Source organism: Trichomycterus rosablanca, chromosome 18 (genome assembly GCF_030014385.1).
Source record: "Trichomycterus rosablanca isolate fTriRos1 chromosome 18, fTriRos1.hap1, whole genome shotgun sequence".
Taxonomy (NCBI): Eukaryota; Metazoa; Chordata; class Actinopteri; order Siluriformes; family Trichomycteridae; genus Trichomycterus; species Trichomycterus rosablanca.
In genome coordinates this window covers 20,738,006-20,755,743 of record NC_086005.1, presented here as the reverse complement: position 1 = coordinate 20,755,743, position 17,738 = coordinate 20,738,006, and the positions used below count along the sequence as shown (strand labels likewise).

General features: G+C 41.2%; 1 protein-coding gene across 2 annotated transcripts; it reads left to right on the top strand.

Annotated features, from left to right (window-relative positions):
- Nucleotides 1-654: 654 nt before the first annotated feature.
- depdc1b (DEP domain containing 1B) lies at nucleotides 655-17,200 on the top strand. Of its 2 annotated transcripts, XM_063014191.1 has the most exons (11): nucleotides 655-702; nucleotides 2,354-2,619; nucleotides 3,566-3,701; nucleotides 3,814-3,941; nucleotides 4,014-4,144; nucleotides 5,542-5,589; nucleotides 6,531-6,671; nucleotides 8,643-8,809; nucleotides 10,910-11,086; nucleotides 12,877-13,068; nucleotides 16,837-17,200. In XM_063014191.1, the coding sequence occupies exons 1-11, from the start codon at nucleotides 655-657 to the stop codon at nucleotides 17,002-17,004; spliced, it is 1,602 nt and encodes a 533-aa protein (XP_062870261.1). In that variant the 3' UTR covers nucleotides 17,005-17,200. The 2 variants fall into 2 exon arrangements, with proteins under 2 accessions (XP_062870261.1, XP_062870262.1); XM_063014192.1 differs by lacking the exon at nucleotides 12,877-13,068.
- The last annotated feature ends 538 nt before the right edge of the window (nucleotides 17,201-17,738 follow it).

Genomic DNA, 17,738 nt, shown 5'->3' with positions numbered 1-17,738 from the left:
AATAATAATAAAAAAAAGCCTTTGCTTGCGTTGCACTTGGGGGCCGCCGGCCCTGTTTAGGATAAACTGGAATGCCGACCGCAAGCCAAGCGTGATCTGCCAAGCCAAAGTGAGTGCCTGATCTGATAAAGGCTTCTCACTGAACAGGCACAAATTCCCACATACACAACTCAATATTAATGTTGATGTCTAACAACCTCACGGGCAGGTGTACACATGCTTTTGGCTCATCCATGTTGTCCTTTATAAACCACTATGATTGACCAGGACCAATTGTCAGGACCATTAAACATCTGTACCCTAATAATGTGTCTGTGGATCCTTACAGTGGTAATTTATTGTATTTATTGGACGGATGGGTGGTGGACTCGAGTGAACCGAATCACATTAACCCGAGTCCATAAAATGAACCGAATCTACCACCACTAGTTTGTTAACCTTACCAAGGATGCCCATATATAGCAGTACCGCTCAGTCACGTGACTGGTTGTGTTGCCCAATCGCATAGTAGGAAGAAGTGTGTCCAGTTTCAAAACTAATAGTCTGGCTAAAAGTGGTTAAAAGTACATAACAATGGCGTAGATGAAGCTAATCTGTTTATATACTTTATTAAACGTTTACATTGTCGGTTAAACATCACATCACTGGAATCAAATGGACGGAGATATGATCGGTCCGGGTCCGTACAGGGCAACAAAGCTGGTAAGTTTCAGCAGCAGTAAGTATTTATCTGGCTTAATCAGTAACACTAACTTTAATGTGTGTGCTCCATCATTTATATTTAAACTTGAAAAATATTTAATTATAAATATTTATATTTAAACTCGTAAATGAACCCTAAGTTAAGCAGGAATGTAAACTTTGGACCTACTGTTTATATACCGTGCTATTAATAAATTGGTCTTTGTAGCCAAAATGTCTCCTTAACTGACCATTAAAACCCAACAAGCACTGTATATATCATAAACATAAGGACTGTGGAATAAAATGATCAAAAAAAAGTACAATTACCTATATAACTATAATCCAGATGTGTGTGTGTGTTCTGTCGATTTATCCTACCCATCGAGATGTCCTACCGCGCATGCGCACATCTGTTTCGACTCGTTAAGTGAAACGCGTATAATTCTGTGCTATAATAACATACAGATCTATCGAGATGTGCTACCTATACACTGATCAGCCATAACATTAAAACCACCCCCTTGTTTCAACACTAACTATCCATTTTATCAGCTCCACTTACCATATAGGAGCACTTTGTAGTTCTACAATTACTGACTGTAGTCCATCTGTTTCTCTACATGCTTCGTTAGCCCCCTTTCATGCTGTTCTTCAATGGTCAGGACCCCCACAGGACCACCACAGAGCAGGTATTATTTGGGTGGTGGATCATTCTCAGCACTGCAGTGACACTGACATGGTGGTGGTGTGTTAGTGTGTGTTGTGCTAGTATGAGTGGATCAGACACAGCAGTGCTGCCGGAGTTTTTAAACACCTCACTGTCACTGCTGGACTGTGAATAGTCCACCAACCAAATATATCCAGCCAACAGAACCTCATGGGCAGTGTCCTGTGACCACTGATGAAGGTCTAGAAGATGACCAACTCAAACAGCAGCAATAGATGAGCGATCGTCTCTGACCTTACATCTACAAGACGGACCAACTAGGTAGGTAGTGTCTAATAGAGTGGACAGTGAGTGGTCACAGTATTTAACAACTCCAGCAGCGCTGCTTTGTTTGATTCTCTCATACCAGCACAACACATACCAGCACAACACACACTAACACACCACCACCATGTCATTGTCACTGAAGTGCTGAGAACGATCCACCACCTAAATAATACCTGCTCTGTGGGGGTCCTGACCATTGAAGATCAGGGTGAAAGCAGGCTAAAAAGGTATGTAGAGAAATAGATGGACTACAGTCTGTAACTGTCTGTAACTTCTATATGGTAAGTGGAGCTGATAAATTGAACAGAAACAAGGAGGTGGTTTTAATGTTATGGCTGATCAGTGATCTATAATTGTAAGCTGGTGGGGCATAATGATAAAAGCCAATGTTGTGCTTAGGCTCTGGGGTTCAAATAGCATAATGTGAACCTAGCCATAGATGGGACACATATAAGTCCCATCTGTGGTAGTGGCTATTTATAGGACAACCAAAATAAATCATTATCATTAGAAACTGTTTGTAACTGTACTGTATATAGTACTTGATTGATACAAAAATTTTTGCCTTGGCACAAGTCCAGATCTAGTCACCACTCCAAAGGTTCTTACATTGCCAATATACAATTCACAGGGTAATACCTGCTGTTCTCAGGATGTTTTATGTGTATTTTTCAGTGGAATGAAACCATCAAGCTTTTTCGTGGAGGGATGCCACGAAGAAAACACTGGGCTCATTTTCGGTGCTATGATAACAGCTTCACTGGTTCTGCAGCTGTCGATCATCTCCATGAACTACTGAGGCGTAACCAGAACTTTGGGCCTGAGGTAACGCGCTACCAGTCTCTTCAACTGCTGAGGAAGTTTCTTAAAAACCATGTCATCGAAGATGTTAAAGGACGCTATGGTAAAGAAGACTTTGACGACAACGGACGTTTGTATAGGTGCGGTGCTCAGTTTTTTTGTAAAATTAGCTTCTTTTTTTTTTTTTAAACACCTGAATTATGCGGACACCTTTTAATTATTGAGGTTGGATGCTTCAGCCATTCAGATTGCTAACAAGTATATACACTGATCAGCCCTAACATTAAAACCACCTCCTTGTTTTTACACTCACTGTCCATTTTATCAGCTCCACTTACCATATAGGAGCACTTTGTAGCTCTACAATTACTGACTGTAGTCCATCTGTTTCTCTGCATGCTTTGTTAGCCCCCTTTCATGCTGTTTTTCCAATGGTCAGGACCACTACAGAGTAGGTATTATTTGGGTGGGTGTGTTAGTGTGTGTTGTGCTGGTATGAGTGGATAAGACACAGCAGCCTCACTGTCACTGCTGGACTGAGAATAGTCCACCAACCAAAAATATCCAGCCAACAGTGCCCCGTGGGCAGCGTCCTGTGACCACTGATGAAGGTCTAGAAGATGACCAACTCAAACAGCAGCAATAGATGAGCGATCGTCTCTGACTTTACATCTACAAGGTGGACCAACTAGGTAGGAGTGTCTAATAGAGTGGACAGTGAGTGGACACTTATTTAAAAACTCCAGCAGCGCTGCTGTGTCTGATCCACTCATACAAGCACAACACACACTAACATACCACCACCATGTCAGTGTCACTGCAGTGCTGAGAATGATCCAAGACCTAAATAATACCTGCTCTGTGGTGGTCTTGTGGGAGTCCTGACCATTGAAGAACAGGGTGAAAGCAGGCTAAAAAGGTATGTAGAGAAACAGATGGACTACAGTCAGTAATTGTAGAACTACAAAGTGCTTCTATATGGTAAGTGGCACTGATAAAATGGACAAGGAGGTGGTTTTAATGTTATGGCCATATAGCGTACATAAAAATAAGCCATTTATTATCTACACTTTCCTGTCACTTAAGATTTCCTCCACAGTCACCTCTCAAGCCTGTCCCTCAGCGTGTCCCTGTATCACAGAGAAGCTTTATTCCACCTGTCCTGCGATGGGATGATTATGAAGACATGCCCACTAAGATTCCAATGAAGCCTCTCTCTTTGGTAAGAGCTCTGAGATAAAATATCTAAAGCTTGTTTACATTTTGGGTCAGAGAAGATTTTTCATTAAAAAAAAAGGACATTCTTTTTTTTTTTTTTTTTTTTTTTTTTTTAGAATTCTCAGTCATGGAACAAAAGACACAGTATTGCGATAGGAGAAGTGCCAGAATGTAAACTGATTCGGAAAAGAGAGGTCACACCAAAGCACGTGGATCAGATATGGAAGTCGATGACATTGGCTCAGTAAGAAATCTAAAAATGTATCTATTCTTTATATATGTTTTTTAACATGTGACTAACTCTGCTGGTAATTAGTTTACAGCGTGTTCTGGGGCTTCAGACTTTGGACGGGGTTCTTGATGCCAAGCTCCTGAGCTCAAAACACATTGTTCACAATGTATTCAGTGTCAACAAACAAGGCATCGTCGTACTGAAAAACAAAGCAGGTAAGGAAGTACAATACAACCCCAAATCAGATAAAGTTGGGACAGTATGGAAAATGCAAATAAAATGAAAACAAAGTTCCTTACATTAACTTTGACTTTTATTTGATTGCAGACAGTTCGAACCCAAGATATTTCATGTTTTGTCTGCTCAACTTCGATTCATTTGTTAATAAACATCCATTCCTGCATTTTAGGCCTGCAACACATTCCAGAAAAAGTTGGGACGTGGACAATTTATGGCTAGTAATGAGGTGAAAAAACTAAATAATGATGTGATTCCAAACAGCTGATGTCAACAGGTGTCTTTGAAGAGCAAAGATGATCAGAGGATCCCCAGTTTGTCAACAAATGTGTGAGAAAATGATTGAAATGTTTAAAAACAATGAACCTCACAGAAAGATTGGAAGGGATTTGCATATTTCTCCCTCTACAGTGCATAATATCATTAAACGATTCAAGAAACAGGGAGGAATTTCAGTGCGTAAAGGCCAAGGGTGCAAGCTTAAGCTGAACGCCCGTGATCTTCGATCCCTCAGACGGCACTGCATCAAGAACCGCCACTCAACAATAGCTGATATAACCACATGGGTGAGGGATTACTTTGGCAAACCTTTGTCAAGCACTACAATACAGAGTTACATGCACAAATACCACTTAAAACTTTACTGTGCAAAAAAGAAGCCTTATGTTAACCATGTCCAGAAGCGGCGTCGACTTCTCTGGGCTCAGAGGCATCTAGGATGGACCATCACACAGTGGAAAAATATACTGTGGTCGGATGAATCAGCATTCCAGGTCTTTTTTTGGAAAAAATGGATGCTCTGGACCAAAGATGAAAAGGACCATCCAGACTGTTATCAGCAACACTAATGGTATGGGGATGTGTCAGTGCCCTTGGCAAAGGTCATTTACACTTCTGTAATGGCAGCATTAATGCAGAAAAGTACATTGAGATCTTAGAGCAATAAATGCTGCCTTCAAGACGTCATCTTTTCCAGGGACGTCCATGCACACATTACAAAGGCATGGCTGCGGAAGAAGAGCGTACTGGACTGTTGCACATCTTAAGACGTGTTTGCATGGAGAATGAGACAAAAATAAAAAAGCTGAAACACTAAATCACTTGGTATCCTTGGTGCCTAAACGTCTTTTAAGTGTGGTGAAAAGGAATGGCAAAGTTGATCCGAAAAAAAATGAAATATCTCAGGTTCATCCTGTCTGCAATCAAACAAAAGTCAAAATAAATGTAAGAAACTCTGTGTTTTTTATTATTTGCATTTCCCAAGCTGTCCCAACTTTTTCTGATTTGGGGTTGTATAAAAGTTCACGTTAAAATGAACTAGAACGTGTTTGTGGTCTATATTTGCTTTACATTGGTGCCATCTGCTGTTTTACAGAGGACTTACCACACTGGGTTTTATCTGCAATGAAGTGCTTAGCAAACTGTGAGTATGAAATGTCACTATAATGAAATCTAAGCTGACAGTCAGTTGTCAAAATTGCCTCTTGTTGACTTAGACTACTTGTACAAACCCAAAGTCCAAAAAGGTTGTGACACTATGAAAATATGAATAAAAACAGACAGCAATGTGAAGTGCATAATATGGGATGCAACAGTGCCCCACTGCATGAGTGGCTTGATTATGTGTACCATTGGACACAAAAGCAACTTTGGGCTAGCAACTGAAAGGTTAAGAGTTCAAGTCCTCCCAGCTCTGCCATGCAGCCACTGTTGGGCCCTTGAGCCAGGCACTTAACCCTCTGTGCTCCAGGGGTGCCATACAATGGCTGACCCTGAGCTCTAATCCCAGCTTCCAAGCAAGCACTGGGTAGCACTGTCGCCTCACCGCAAGAAGGTCCCGGGTTCGATCCCCAGGCGGGGCGGTCCGGGTCCTTTCTGTGCGGAGTTTGCATGTTCTCCCCGTGTGTGCATGGGTTTCTTCCGGGAGCTCTGGTTTCCTCCCACGGTCCAAAAACATGCAGTCAGGATAATTGGAGACACTGAATTGCCCTATAGGTAAATGGGTGTGTGTGTATGTGTGTCTGCCCTGCGACGGACTGGCCTACCATTCCGGGTGGTACTATGTGCCTTGTGCCCATTAAAGAGCTGGGATAGGCTTCAGCACCCCATCGACCCCAATGCCGTCAATGTGGTTTTTTTTTTTTGTAATGTGATGTCAATGGTTATTAAAGCAAGACAATGCCAGGCCTCATTCTGCTTGTGCTACAACAGCGTGGCTTTGTAGATGCTGGGTGCTTGTGATTGACTGACCTGCCTGCAGTCCAGTATGTTTCCTATTAAAATGTCCTATTAATATTAAAATTGTCCCAATTTTTTTTAGGAATATGGGTTTGTAATAATGTCTTAAATTTGATGTTATTTCAGGGCCGAATGGAAATGACAGCAATCAAACCATCTATCCTGGTTTTGAGCGAGATGTTTTTAGAACAGTTGCTGAACACTTTCAGAGATTAAAGGAGCCGCTGATGACGTTCCAGTTATATGAAATTTTTGTCAGCATTCTGGGTAAGATACAAAAAATACAAGAACACTGATATCAAACAGTAATTATAGATGTAGTTTAGACTGTGCAAGGACTTTAGTATTGCAGAGCTTAACTACTAGGGATGTAACGATACACTCTACCGACGATGCGATACGATTCACGATACTGGGTTCATGATACGATTTTTTCCTGATTTTTTTTAAACAAAATGAAATTGAAGATAAATTATGACAGTTTCCTTTTATTATTTCTCTTAAAAAAATAAAATAAAATACTGTATTTGTGCTTATCTTTCATTTATCTAAACAATTAATGCCCTATTATTTCTGAGGTAGGTACAAACTACGCCAAATAATGCTTATTGTGTAAAAAAACTGAAATAAAATTTTAAAACAAATCCAACATTATATAAATAAATGAATAATACAAATAAAGAAAGTATCCTCACATGGGACGCTCAGGTCAAAAACACACGCTGGAACCAGAGCTGGGATCTCAAATACATCGTATCGAATCTCAGCTCTGCCTGCCGGCTAGGCTGAGCAGCCACATGAACAACGATTGGCCTGTTGTTCAGATATGGGTGGGATAAGCCGGATAGGGTCTCTCTCTCATAACTAATGCAATTACGACCTCTGCTGGCTGATTGATCGCACCTGCACAGAGATGAGGAAAGAGTGCTCTTAGGGTGTGTCTCTCCGTACACAACGCTAGGTGGCACAACACTGTGTGGGTGATAAGATGCATACGGCTTGCTGCCCACATGTCAGGGGGCGTGAGTTAGCTTCGATCTCCTCGGTCAGAGCAGGGATTGGCATAGGCAGATAGGAAGCATGATGCAATTGGACATGCTAAAAAGGGAGAAAAGGGGGAGAAAATGCATTAAAAAAAAAAAAATACTGTATTTGTGCTTATCTTTTATTTATCTTAATAATGAATGCCCTTTTATTTCTGAGGTAGGTACAAACTATGCCAAATAATGCTTACTGTGTTAACAAACTGAAATAAAATGTTAAAACAAATCCAACATCATATAAATAAATGAATAATACAAATCAAGAAAATATCCTCACATAAATACATTTGGCTGGAAAATCCCCTACCTGGCAACTTTGTGAAGTGCCGTCAACCAGGCGAGGTGAATAGCACCAGTGCCTTCTGCTGTTTAAAGTGAATATCGATTCATCCTAAATGAATAATCGATTCGAATCGTGGCACATGTGCACCGATTTTTAACTGTCTTGTGGTGCATCATTACAGTGCATGTTTTTGTACAAATATGTCTGAAATAGGTTTAACAGTTCATTAGTATTTTAACACCTTAAATTAATAGCAATTAATTACAGCTCTGAGCCATTTATGGTAATGAATTATAATCTTTTAGGTTACAGTGTTTTAATTCTGCACCAATCTGTCAATATGTTGCCTAGGCCATGCAAGCTCATTCATCTTCTATTTTAGTAATTAGTCTCAGTTATTCTCCAACTTCATATTAATGCACATGCTTTTGAAATGGGATGCCCAACAAGCTCTCGACAAGGTATCCACATACTTTTGGCTATATAGTGTATTTAAAATGGATTTTGAAACATGACTGGAATGTGTTTGCTTTACGCTGATCTCAGATGCACTTCTGAGAAAGCTTATTGCTGCCTTAAGCCTAATTGTGATTATAGGTGTGAAACCAGCCGTCTTCCAATAACTCTGGGTACTATGACTAAGCTTTGTGGTACTACGCTTTCTCTGAAAGCTTTAGAATGAAGATGTTTGTAGTACAATCCTAGAACCGTAGATCCTGATCCAGTGTAGAAAACAACATTTCAACTTAAGGATTGATCTTAAGCTTATTTGTTGTTACTGTCCACGTCTGCAGCAGACGTGAACATCCCCCATCATAAATCTTCATCTACGAAGACAGGCCAAGAAGATAAGAGCATTTATTATCAAACACTGTTTTAATGCATCTTCCCTTTCTTTCTTCCTCCCTTTAGGACTTTTTCCAAGTCAGCAGATCGCGGTTGAAGCGCTACAGGTCTGCTGCCTCCTTCTGCCTCCTGCCAACCGCCGCAAACTGCAGCTGTTAATGCGTCTGATGACTAAAACCTGTAACAACCATGCCCTTCCTCCTCTTAATGATGCCATAGGAACACGCACACTGGTAATTTACAAGTGCCAAGATGTTTTTTTTGTTTGTTTTATTAGGATTTTAACGTCATGTTTTACACGTTGGTTACATTCATGACAGGAAACGGTAGCTACTTATCACACAAGGTTCATCAGTTCACAAGGTTATATCGAACACAGTCATGGACAATTTGGTATCTCCAATTCACCTCACTTGCATGTCTTTGGACTGTGGGAGGAAACCGGAGCACCCGGAGTAAACCCACGCAGACACGGGGAGAACATGCAAACTCCACACAGAAACCCGGACAGCCCCACCTGGGGATCGAACCCGGGACCTTCTTGCTGTGAGGCGACAGTGCTACCCACTTAGCCACAGTGCCGCCCGTGTCAAGAAGGGGCGCTTGGTGGGTTCAGTGATCGAACACGATGACATACTGGCAAGTTTGAATCTCAGCGGGGCATCCACACAAACACAAATGGTCGTGTTTGAGGGAGGCAGGTCGGATAGGCAGGCCACGGCGATATGAGATCTCAGGGACTCAACCGAGCACCTGCGTGAATGGGGAAGGGGGGGGGGGGGGGGCATTAGCATGGATTTCTCAGCCAGGTGGTAAGGAGCGACCGCAGATTGGACACGTGTCAGAGGGGACGTGTGGTAATCCGTCTCTCCTTAATCAAATTAGGAATTGTGCAAGGGGCAGCAGATAACCATAAGTAATTGGAAATGACTAGATTGGGATATAAAGGGGGGAAATCGAGGTAAAGTATACCATTTTAAAGTGTGAATACAATTCTATGCCTTTGACTTTGGATAAGGCCCTTTTTTGATGAGTTTGGTGCGAAGCAACGTTAAAGGTCTGCACAAAACCCAAACCTCAACTTTCTCTCTTTGACCATATTTGGGATGAATTGGAATGTTGATTGTGAGCCAAGCCTTCCCGTCCAACACCAGTGCCTGAGCTCACAAATGTTCTTGTGACTAAATGAGCGTCAATTCCTATATACACACTCAAAAATGTTAATCAATGATTTTGGAACAGAATGCTAAACAAGCACATGTTCAGGTGTCCACTACACTCACTGTCCATTTCATAAGCTCCACTTACCATATAGGAGCACTTTGTAGTTCTTCAATTACTGACTAGTCCATCTGTTTCTCTGCATGTCTTGTTAGCCCCCTTTCATGCTGTTCTTCAATGGTCAGGACCACCACAGAGCAGGTATAATTTAGGTGGTGGATCATTCTCAGCACTGCAGTGACACTGACATGGTGGTGGTGTGTTAGTGTGTGTTGTGCTGGTATGAGTGGATAAGACACAGCAGCGCTGCTGGAGTTTTTAAACACCTCACTGTCACTGCTAGACTGAGAATAGTCCACCAACCAAAAACATCCAGCCAACAGTGCCCAGTGGGCAGCGTCTTGTGACCACTGATGAAGGTTTACAAGATGACCAACTCAAACAGCAGCAATAGATGAGCGATCGTCTCTGACTTTACATATACAAGGTGGACCAACTAGGTAGGAGTGTCTAATAGAGTGGACAGTGAGTGGACACGGTATTTAAAAACTCCAGCAGCGCTGCTGTGTCTGATCCACTCATACCAGCACGACACACACTAACACACCACCACCATGTCAGTGTCACTGCAGTGCTGAGAATGATCCAACACCTAAATAATACCTGCTCTGTGGTGGTCCTGTAGGGGGTCCTGACCATTGAAGAACAGGGTGAAAGTGCTTCTATATGGTAAGTGGAGTGTAGAAACAAGGAGGTGGTTTTAATGTTATGGCTGATCAGTGTATATTTATCAAAGTAGTGTACATGTCCCTTCCAAGTGTACATACTCTTTTGACATGGACTCTATTTAGATTTCCAGTTTTAACTGAATACAATTTAAACAATTAAGGGTCAAGGGTTTTGCTCAGCAGCCCAACAGTGGCAACTTTGCAATGGTGGGGCTTAATCTGGCAACCCTCTGATTACTAGTCCAGTACCTTAATTGCTAAGCTACCACCGACTCTATGTAATATAGTGTTACTAATATAGTGTACTACATGTTAAATGTTGTGGCTCATATGGTCTTACTAGTGGAATAAACGTTTTTTTTTTTTTTTTTTTTTTCTTCACAGATGGTGCAGACGTTCTCTCACTGCATTTTATGTTCACCAGATGAAGTGGACCTGGACGAGCTATTGGCCACCAAGCTGGTCACCTTCATGATGGACAACCATGAGGGAGTACTGAAGGTCCCCGCTGAATTACAGAGATCTGTTGAGGAGCATCTGTCCCATCTGCGCAGGGCTCAGGTTTGACACATGCGTGTGCACCGGGAATAAATCAGAATATTTTATTAACCATAAAAGCTTGAGGAAATAAAGAATAAATTACTTTAATGTTATTTTTGGATTAATTCTCTATTATTCAGCATAAATTACAAGGATGCAGAAAATCATTATTGAGTACAGTAACAGACCAGAAATGGTGCACAGGTGCAGATCCACAAGGCCACAACATAAGAATTAGGATGGGTGTCCAAATACTTTTGGCCACATGGTGTATACTTGCTTTCAACCTAACGTTTTTATTACAATTTAATATTATGTTTTAAAATGAAGATTATTATTAATATCATTGTTATTTATATTTAAGCTCTTATTATTTGTGACAATTCAATATTAGACTAAACCTGTACAAACACACAAACTACAACCACAAACCCCAAAAGTTGGGACAGTATGAAAAATGCAAATAAAATAAAAACAGTTCCTTACATTTACTTTGACTTTTATTTCATTGCAGACAGTTTGAACCTGAGATATTTCATGTTTTGTCTGCTCAACTTCATTTCATTTATTAATAAACATCCATTCCTGCATTTCAGGCCTGCAACACATTCCAAAAAAAGTTGGGACGGGGAAAATTTATGGCTAGTAATGAGGTGTAAAAACTAAATAATGATGTGATTTCAAACTGGCGATTGTAATCATGGTTTGGTACAAAAGCAGCATCCAGGAAAGGCTGAGTCTTTGATGAGCAAAGATGACCAGAGGATCTCCAGTTTATCAACAAATGCGTGAGAAAATTATTGAAATGTTTAAAAACAATGTATAAAACCACATGGGTGAGGGATTATTTTGGCAAACCTTTGTCAAGCACTACAATACAGAGTTACATGCACAAATGCCACTTAAAACTTTACTGTGCAAAAAAGAAGCCTTAGGATTAACCATGTCCAGAAGCAGCATCAACTTCTCTGGGCTCGGAGGCATTTAGGATGGACCATCACACAGTGGAAATGTGTATTGTGGTCAGATGAATCAGCATTCCATGGGGCTGTGTCAGTGCCCTTGGCAAAGGTCATTTACACTTCTGTGATGGCAGCATTAATGCAGAAAAGTACATTGAGATCTTAGAGCAACACGTGCTGCCTTCAAGACGTCATCTTTTCCAGGGACGTCCATGCATTTTTCAACAAGACAATACAAAACCACATGCTGCACACATTACAAAGGCATGGCTGCGGAAGAAGAGGGTACGAGTACTGGACTGGCCTGCCTGCAGTCCTGACCTGCCCTTAATAGAGAATGTGTGGAGAATTTTGAAATGAAAAATGCGACAACGACGACCCCGTACTGTTGCACATCTTAAGACGTGTTTGCAGGAAGAATGGGACAAAATAAAAGCTGAAACACTAAATCACTTGGTCTCCTCTGTGCCAAAACGTCTTTTAAGTGCGGTGAAAAGGAATGACAACATTACAAAGTAGTAAATGCTTTACTGTCCCAACCTTTTTTTTGGAATGTGTTGTTTATTAATAAATGAAATGAAGTTGAGCAGACAAAACATGAAATATCTCAGGTTCATCCTGTCTGCAATGAAATAAAAGTCAAAGTAGATGTAAGAAACTCAGTTTTTTTATTATTTGCATTTTCCATGCTTTCCCAACTTTTTCTGATTTGGGGTTATAATTATTTTTTGCTTTTTATTTTGTACAGAGATCTGAAACTCTAAGCAATATATAATAGACTACACTGTAAGTATTATAACTGTTACAGGATACAGACTAAAGTTCCTCTCATTTTGCTGTGTTTATTAGATCAAGTATGCCGGAGCTGACACAGACTCCACGCTGGAATCTACACCGTATGCTTACTGCAGACAAATTAGCAAGCAGCAGTTTGAGGAGCAGAGAGTCACAGGCTCTCAGGGTGCAATAATAGAGCTTTTGGAAAACATAATTCATGATAAGGCCATGTCCATAAAGGACAAGAAGAAAAAACTTAAACAGGTGAGAAAAAAATTTATGATCATCCAGATACACTATATTGCCAAAAGTATTCACTCACCCATCCAAATCATTGAATTCAGGTGTTCCAATCACTTCCATGGCCACAGGTGTATAAAACCAAGCACCTAGACATGCAGACTGCTTCTACAAACATTAGTGAAAGAACGGGTCGCTCTCAGGAGCTCAGTGAATTCCATTGTGGTACCAGTCGTGACTAAATATTCCATAGTCAACTGTCAATGGTATTATAACAAAGTGGAGACGTGTTCTCTGTAGTGATGAATCACGCTACTTCGTTTGGCAATCCGACGGAAGAGTCCGGGTTTGGCGGTTGCCAGGAGAACGCTACTTGTCTGACTGCATTGCGCCAAGTGTAAAGTTTGGTGGAGGGGGGATTATGGTGTGGGGTTGTTTTTCAGGAGTCGGGCTCGGCCCCTTAGTTCCAGTGAAAGGAACTCTTAATGCTTTTGGACAATTTCATGCTCCCAACTTTGTGGGAACAGTTTGGGGATGGCCCCTTCCTGTTCTAACATGACTGCGCACCAGTGCACAAAGCAAGGTCCATAAAGACATCAGTGTCTGACCTCACAAATGCGCTTCTGGAAGGATGGTCAAAAATTCCCATAAACACACTCCTAATCCTTGTGGAAAGCCTTCCCAGAAGAGTTAAAGCTGTTATAGCTGCAAAGGGTGGGCCGACATCATATTAAACCCTATGGATTAAGAATGGGACGTCACTCAAGTTCATATGCGTGCGAAGGCAGACGAGTGAATACTTTTGGCACTATAGTGTATGTTAGAGTGTTTGACTGTATAGTGAAAAGATGCTGTTCACAGCTTTACACGTGTTGAGGAAGGTGTGTGCTACCCCAGTAAGTGGACCACATAGGAAATTCTGAAATTTTAAGTGAGATCCCAAACCATAGGAAGTTGAAGGGTTCAAGTTGAAGGGACTTTTGACCAATCAGTGGTCTGCGCTTTTTTTGGCACCACCCATATGGCCCGCTTTGGGACACTTTGCTCCCTAATATAGAGTACCGTATGGCTGGTCGACATCATTGTTTTGAAGCGTTACTGACCAAAATCTGTTTAACAAAGATGCTATAATAAAAAAAATGTAAAGCGTAATTAATGCCACTTGCACTGATCAGCCATAACATTAAAACCACCTCCTTGTTTCTACACACATTGTAGCACTTTGTAGTTCTACAATTACTGACTGTAGTCCATCTGTTTCTCTGCATGCTTTGTTAGCCCCCTTTCATGCTGTTCTTCAATGGTCAGGATCCCCACAGAGCAGGTATTATTTGTGCAGTGACAATGACATGGTGGTGGTGTGTTAGTGTGTGTTGTGCTGGTATGAGTGGACGACACAGCAATGCTGCTGGAGTTTTTAAATACCGTGTCGACTCACTGTCCACTCTGTCCACCTAGTTGGTCCACCTTGTAGATGTAAAGTCAGAGACGATCGCTCATCTATTGCTGCTGTTTGAGTTGGTCATCTTGTAGACCTTCATTAGTGGTCAGAGAACGCTGCCTTGGGGTGCTGCTGGATATTTTTGGTTGGTGGACTATTCTCAGTCCAGCAGTAACGGTGAGGTGTTTTAAAACTCCAGCAGCGCTGCTGTGTCTGATCCACTCATACCAGCACAACACACACTAACACACAACCACCATGTCATTGTCACTGCAGTGCTGAGAATGATCCATCACCCAAATAATACCTGCTCTGTGGGGGTCCTGTGGGGGTCCTGACCATTGAAGAACAGCATGAAAGGGGGCTAACAAAGCATGCAGAGAAACAAATGGACTACAGTCAGTAATTGTAGTACTACAAAGTGCTTTTATATGGTAAGTGGAGCTGATAAGATGGACAGTGAGTGTAGAAACAAGGAGGTGGTCATAATGTTATGCCTTATCGGTGTACAAGACAAAAGGAAAAAGAAAAAAAGTTACTGAAGTGGATGTTCAAAGTGAAACCCTTTCCTAGTTCACTTCTCCAGTATGACACATTAATATGGACACCTGACCATTAGCTTGTTGGATCTTATTTCAGAATCATAAGCATCACTATGGAGTTGCCCCTTTCTCTGTCTACAGACGCACATTGAAATGATTGTCTGTGGTAATCACTTTAACGCTGTACACAGAGGAGATGTTATGTCAAGCACAACTGACATTCCAGTTCATCCAAATTGTTTACTGGGTTTGAGGTCAGAGCTTTCAGCAGCCTGTAAAGTTTCTCCAGACCAGACCAAATGTACCGTGGTCCATTAAGACAATTATGCTGGAACAGGATGTTGAACAGTTGAAAGCATAATTTAATGTCATTATTTTCCAGACAGTATTTAGGAATGGGTGTGACTGAAACGCCTAAACTCAGTAATAAGAAAATGTGCCTGTATACTTTTCATGTACAACCTCAAATCAGTAAAAGTTGGGACAGCATGGAAAATGTAAATAATAAAAAAAAACACAGTTTCTTACATTTACTTTGACTTTTATTTGATTGCAGACAGGATGAACCTGAGATATTTCATGTTTTATCTGCTCAACTTCATTTCATTTATAAATAAACATCCATTCCTGCATTTCAGGTTTGCAACACATTCCAAAAAAAGTTGGGACAGTAAAGCATTTGCCACTTTGTAATGTTGCCCTTCCTTTTCACCACACTTTCAGCTTTTATTTTGTCCCATTCTTCCTGCAAACACGTCTTAAGATGTACAACAGCACAGGGTCGTCGTTGTCACATGTTCCGTTTCAAAATTCTCCACACATTTTCTATTGGGGACAGGTCAGGACTGCAGGCAGGCCAGTCCAGTACCCGTACCCTCTTCTTCCGCAGCGATTCCTTTGTAATGTGTGCAGCAGGTGGTTTTGCATTGTCTTGTTGAAAAATGCATGGACGTCTATGGAAAAGATGACGTCTTGAAGGCAGCATATGTTGCTCTAAGATCTCAATGTACTTTTCTGCATTAATGCTGCCACCACAGAAGTGTAAATGACCTTTGCCAAGGGCACTGACACAGCCCCATACCATGACAGACCCTGGCGTTTGGACTTGGTCCTTTTCGTCTTTGGTCCGGAGCACACGGCATCCATTTATTCCAAAAAAGACCTGGAATGCTGATTCATCTGACCACAATACATGTTTCCACTGTGTGATGGTCCATCCTAGATGCCTCCCAGCCCAGAGAAGTCGACGCCGCTTCTGGACATGGTTTACATAAGGCTTCTTTTTTGCACAGTAAAGTTTTAAGTGGCATTTGTGCATGTAACTCTGTATTGTAGTGCTTGACAAATGTTTGCTGAAATAATCCCTCACCCATGTGGTTTTACCAGCTATTGTTGAGTGGCGGTTCTTGATGCAGTACCGTCTGGCCATCTTTGCTCATCAAAGACTCAGCCTTTTCTGGATGCTGCTTTTGTACCAAACCATGATTACAATCACCTGTTAACATCACCTGTTTGAAATCACATCATTATTTAGTTTTTTCACCTCATTACTAGCCCTAAATTGCCCCCGTTCCAACATTTTTTGGAATGCGTTGCAGGCCTGAAATGCAGGTATGGAGGTATATTAACAAATGAAATGAAGTTGAGCAGAATAAACATGAAATATCTTAGTCAAAGTAAATGTAAGGAACACTGCATTTTATTTTTATTTACTTCTTATATAACTAAGCATATCTACACATTTTAAGTATTACTTGATTATGCATTAATCTCCTAGTGTCAACTAACATTTTTCTCTCACACTACCAGTTCCAGAGGTCACATCCAGATATCTACCGCAGGCGCTTCCCTACACCTGAGAGTGAAGCTGCGATTTTTCCCGAAAGGCCTCAGAGGCTCAAACCCCAGCTGAACTTTTTTGCCATAAAGAAGAATGCTTTGCAGCCTTTCCAGAGAAGCTGGAGCTTCCGTGCCTAAACCAATGGCGTGAATTGTTCTTCGTTAAGTTTTCATGTACTGGAAAAAAACAGTCCAGACCAGAAGAGCTCACTGATGGTTATCAGCATACTGCTGTTGGATATGGAGATGAAATGGTTTGTTTCACATGAACACAAGATTCAGTTGGTTGGCATTTCAATGAACAATGGGCAGCTAAGAGAAGTAAATTTAAGTTGTTGAGTATACTTGAAACTTGATTAGTGTTTTTCTCACACTGGATTTTAAGCACTGAGTCTGAAAAGCTTTCAAGTTTTTGGAATATGACTGGACTTTTGTTTTACATTAATGATTAATGCATTTCTGTCAAAACCACCTCCTTGTTTCTACACTCACTGTCCAATTTATCAGCCCCACTTACCATATAGAAGCACCTTGAAGTTCTACAATTACTGACTGTAGTCCCTCTGTTTCTCTGCATATTTTGTTAGCCCCCTTTTATGCTGTTCTTCAATCATCAGGACCACCACAGAGCAGGTATTATTTGGGTGGTGGATCATTCTCAGCACTGCATTGACACTGACATGGTGGTGGTGTGTTAGTGTGTGTTGTGCTGGTATGAGTGGATCAGACACAGCAGAGCTGCTGGAGTTTTTAAATACCGTGTCCACTCACTGTCCACTCTATTAGACACTCCTACCTTGTTGGTCCACCTTGTAGATGTAAAGTCAGAGACGATCGCTCATCTATTGCTGCTGTTTGAGTTGGTCATCTTC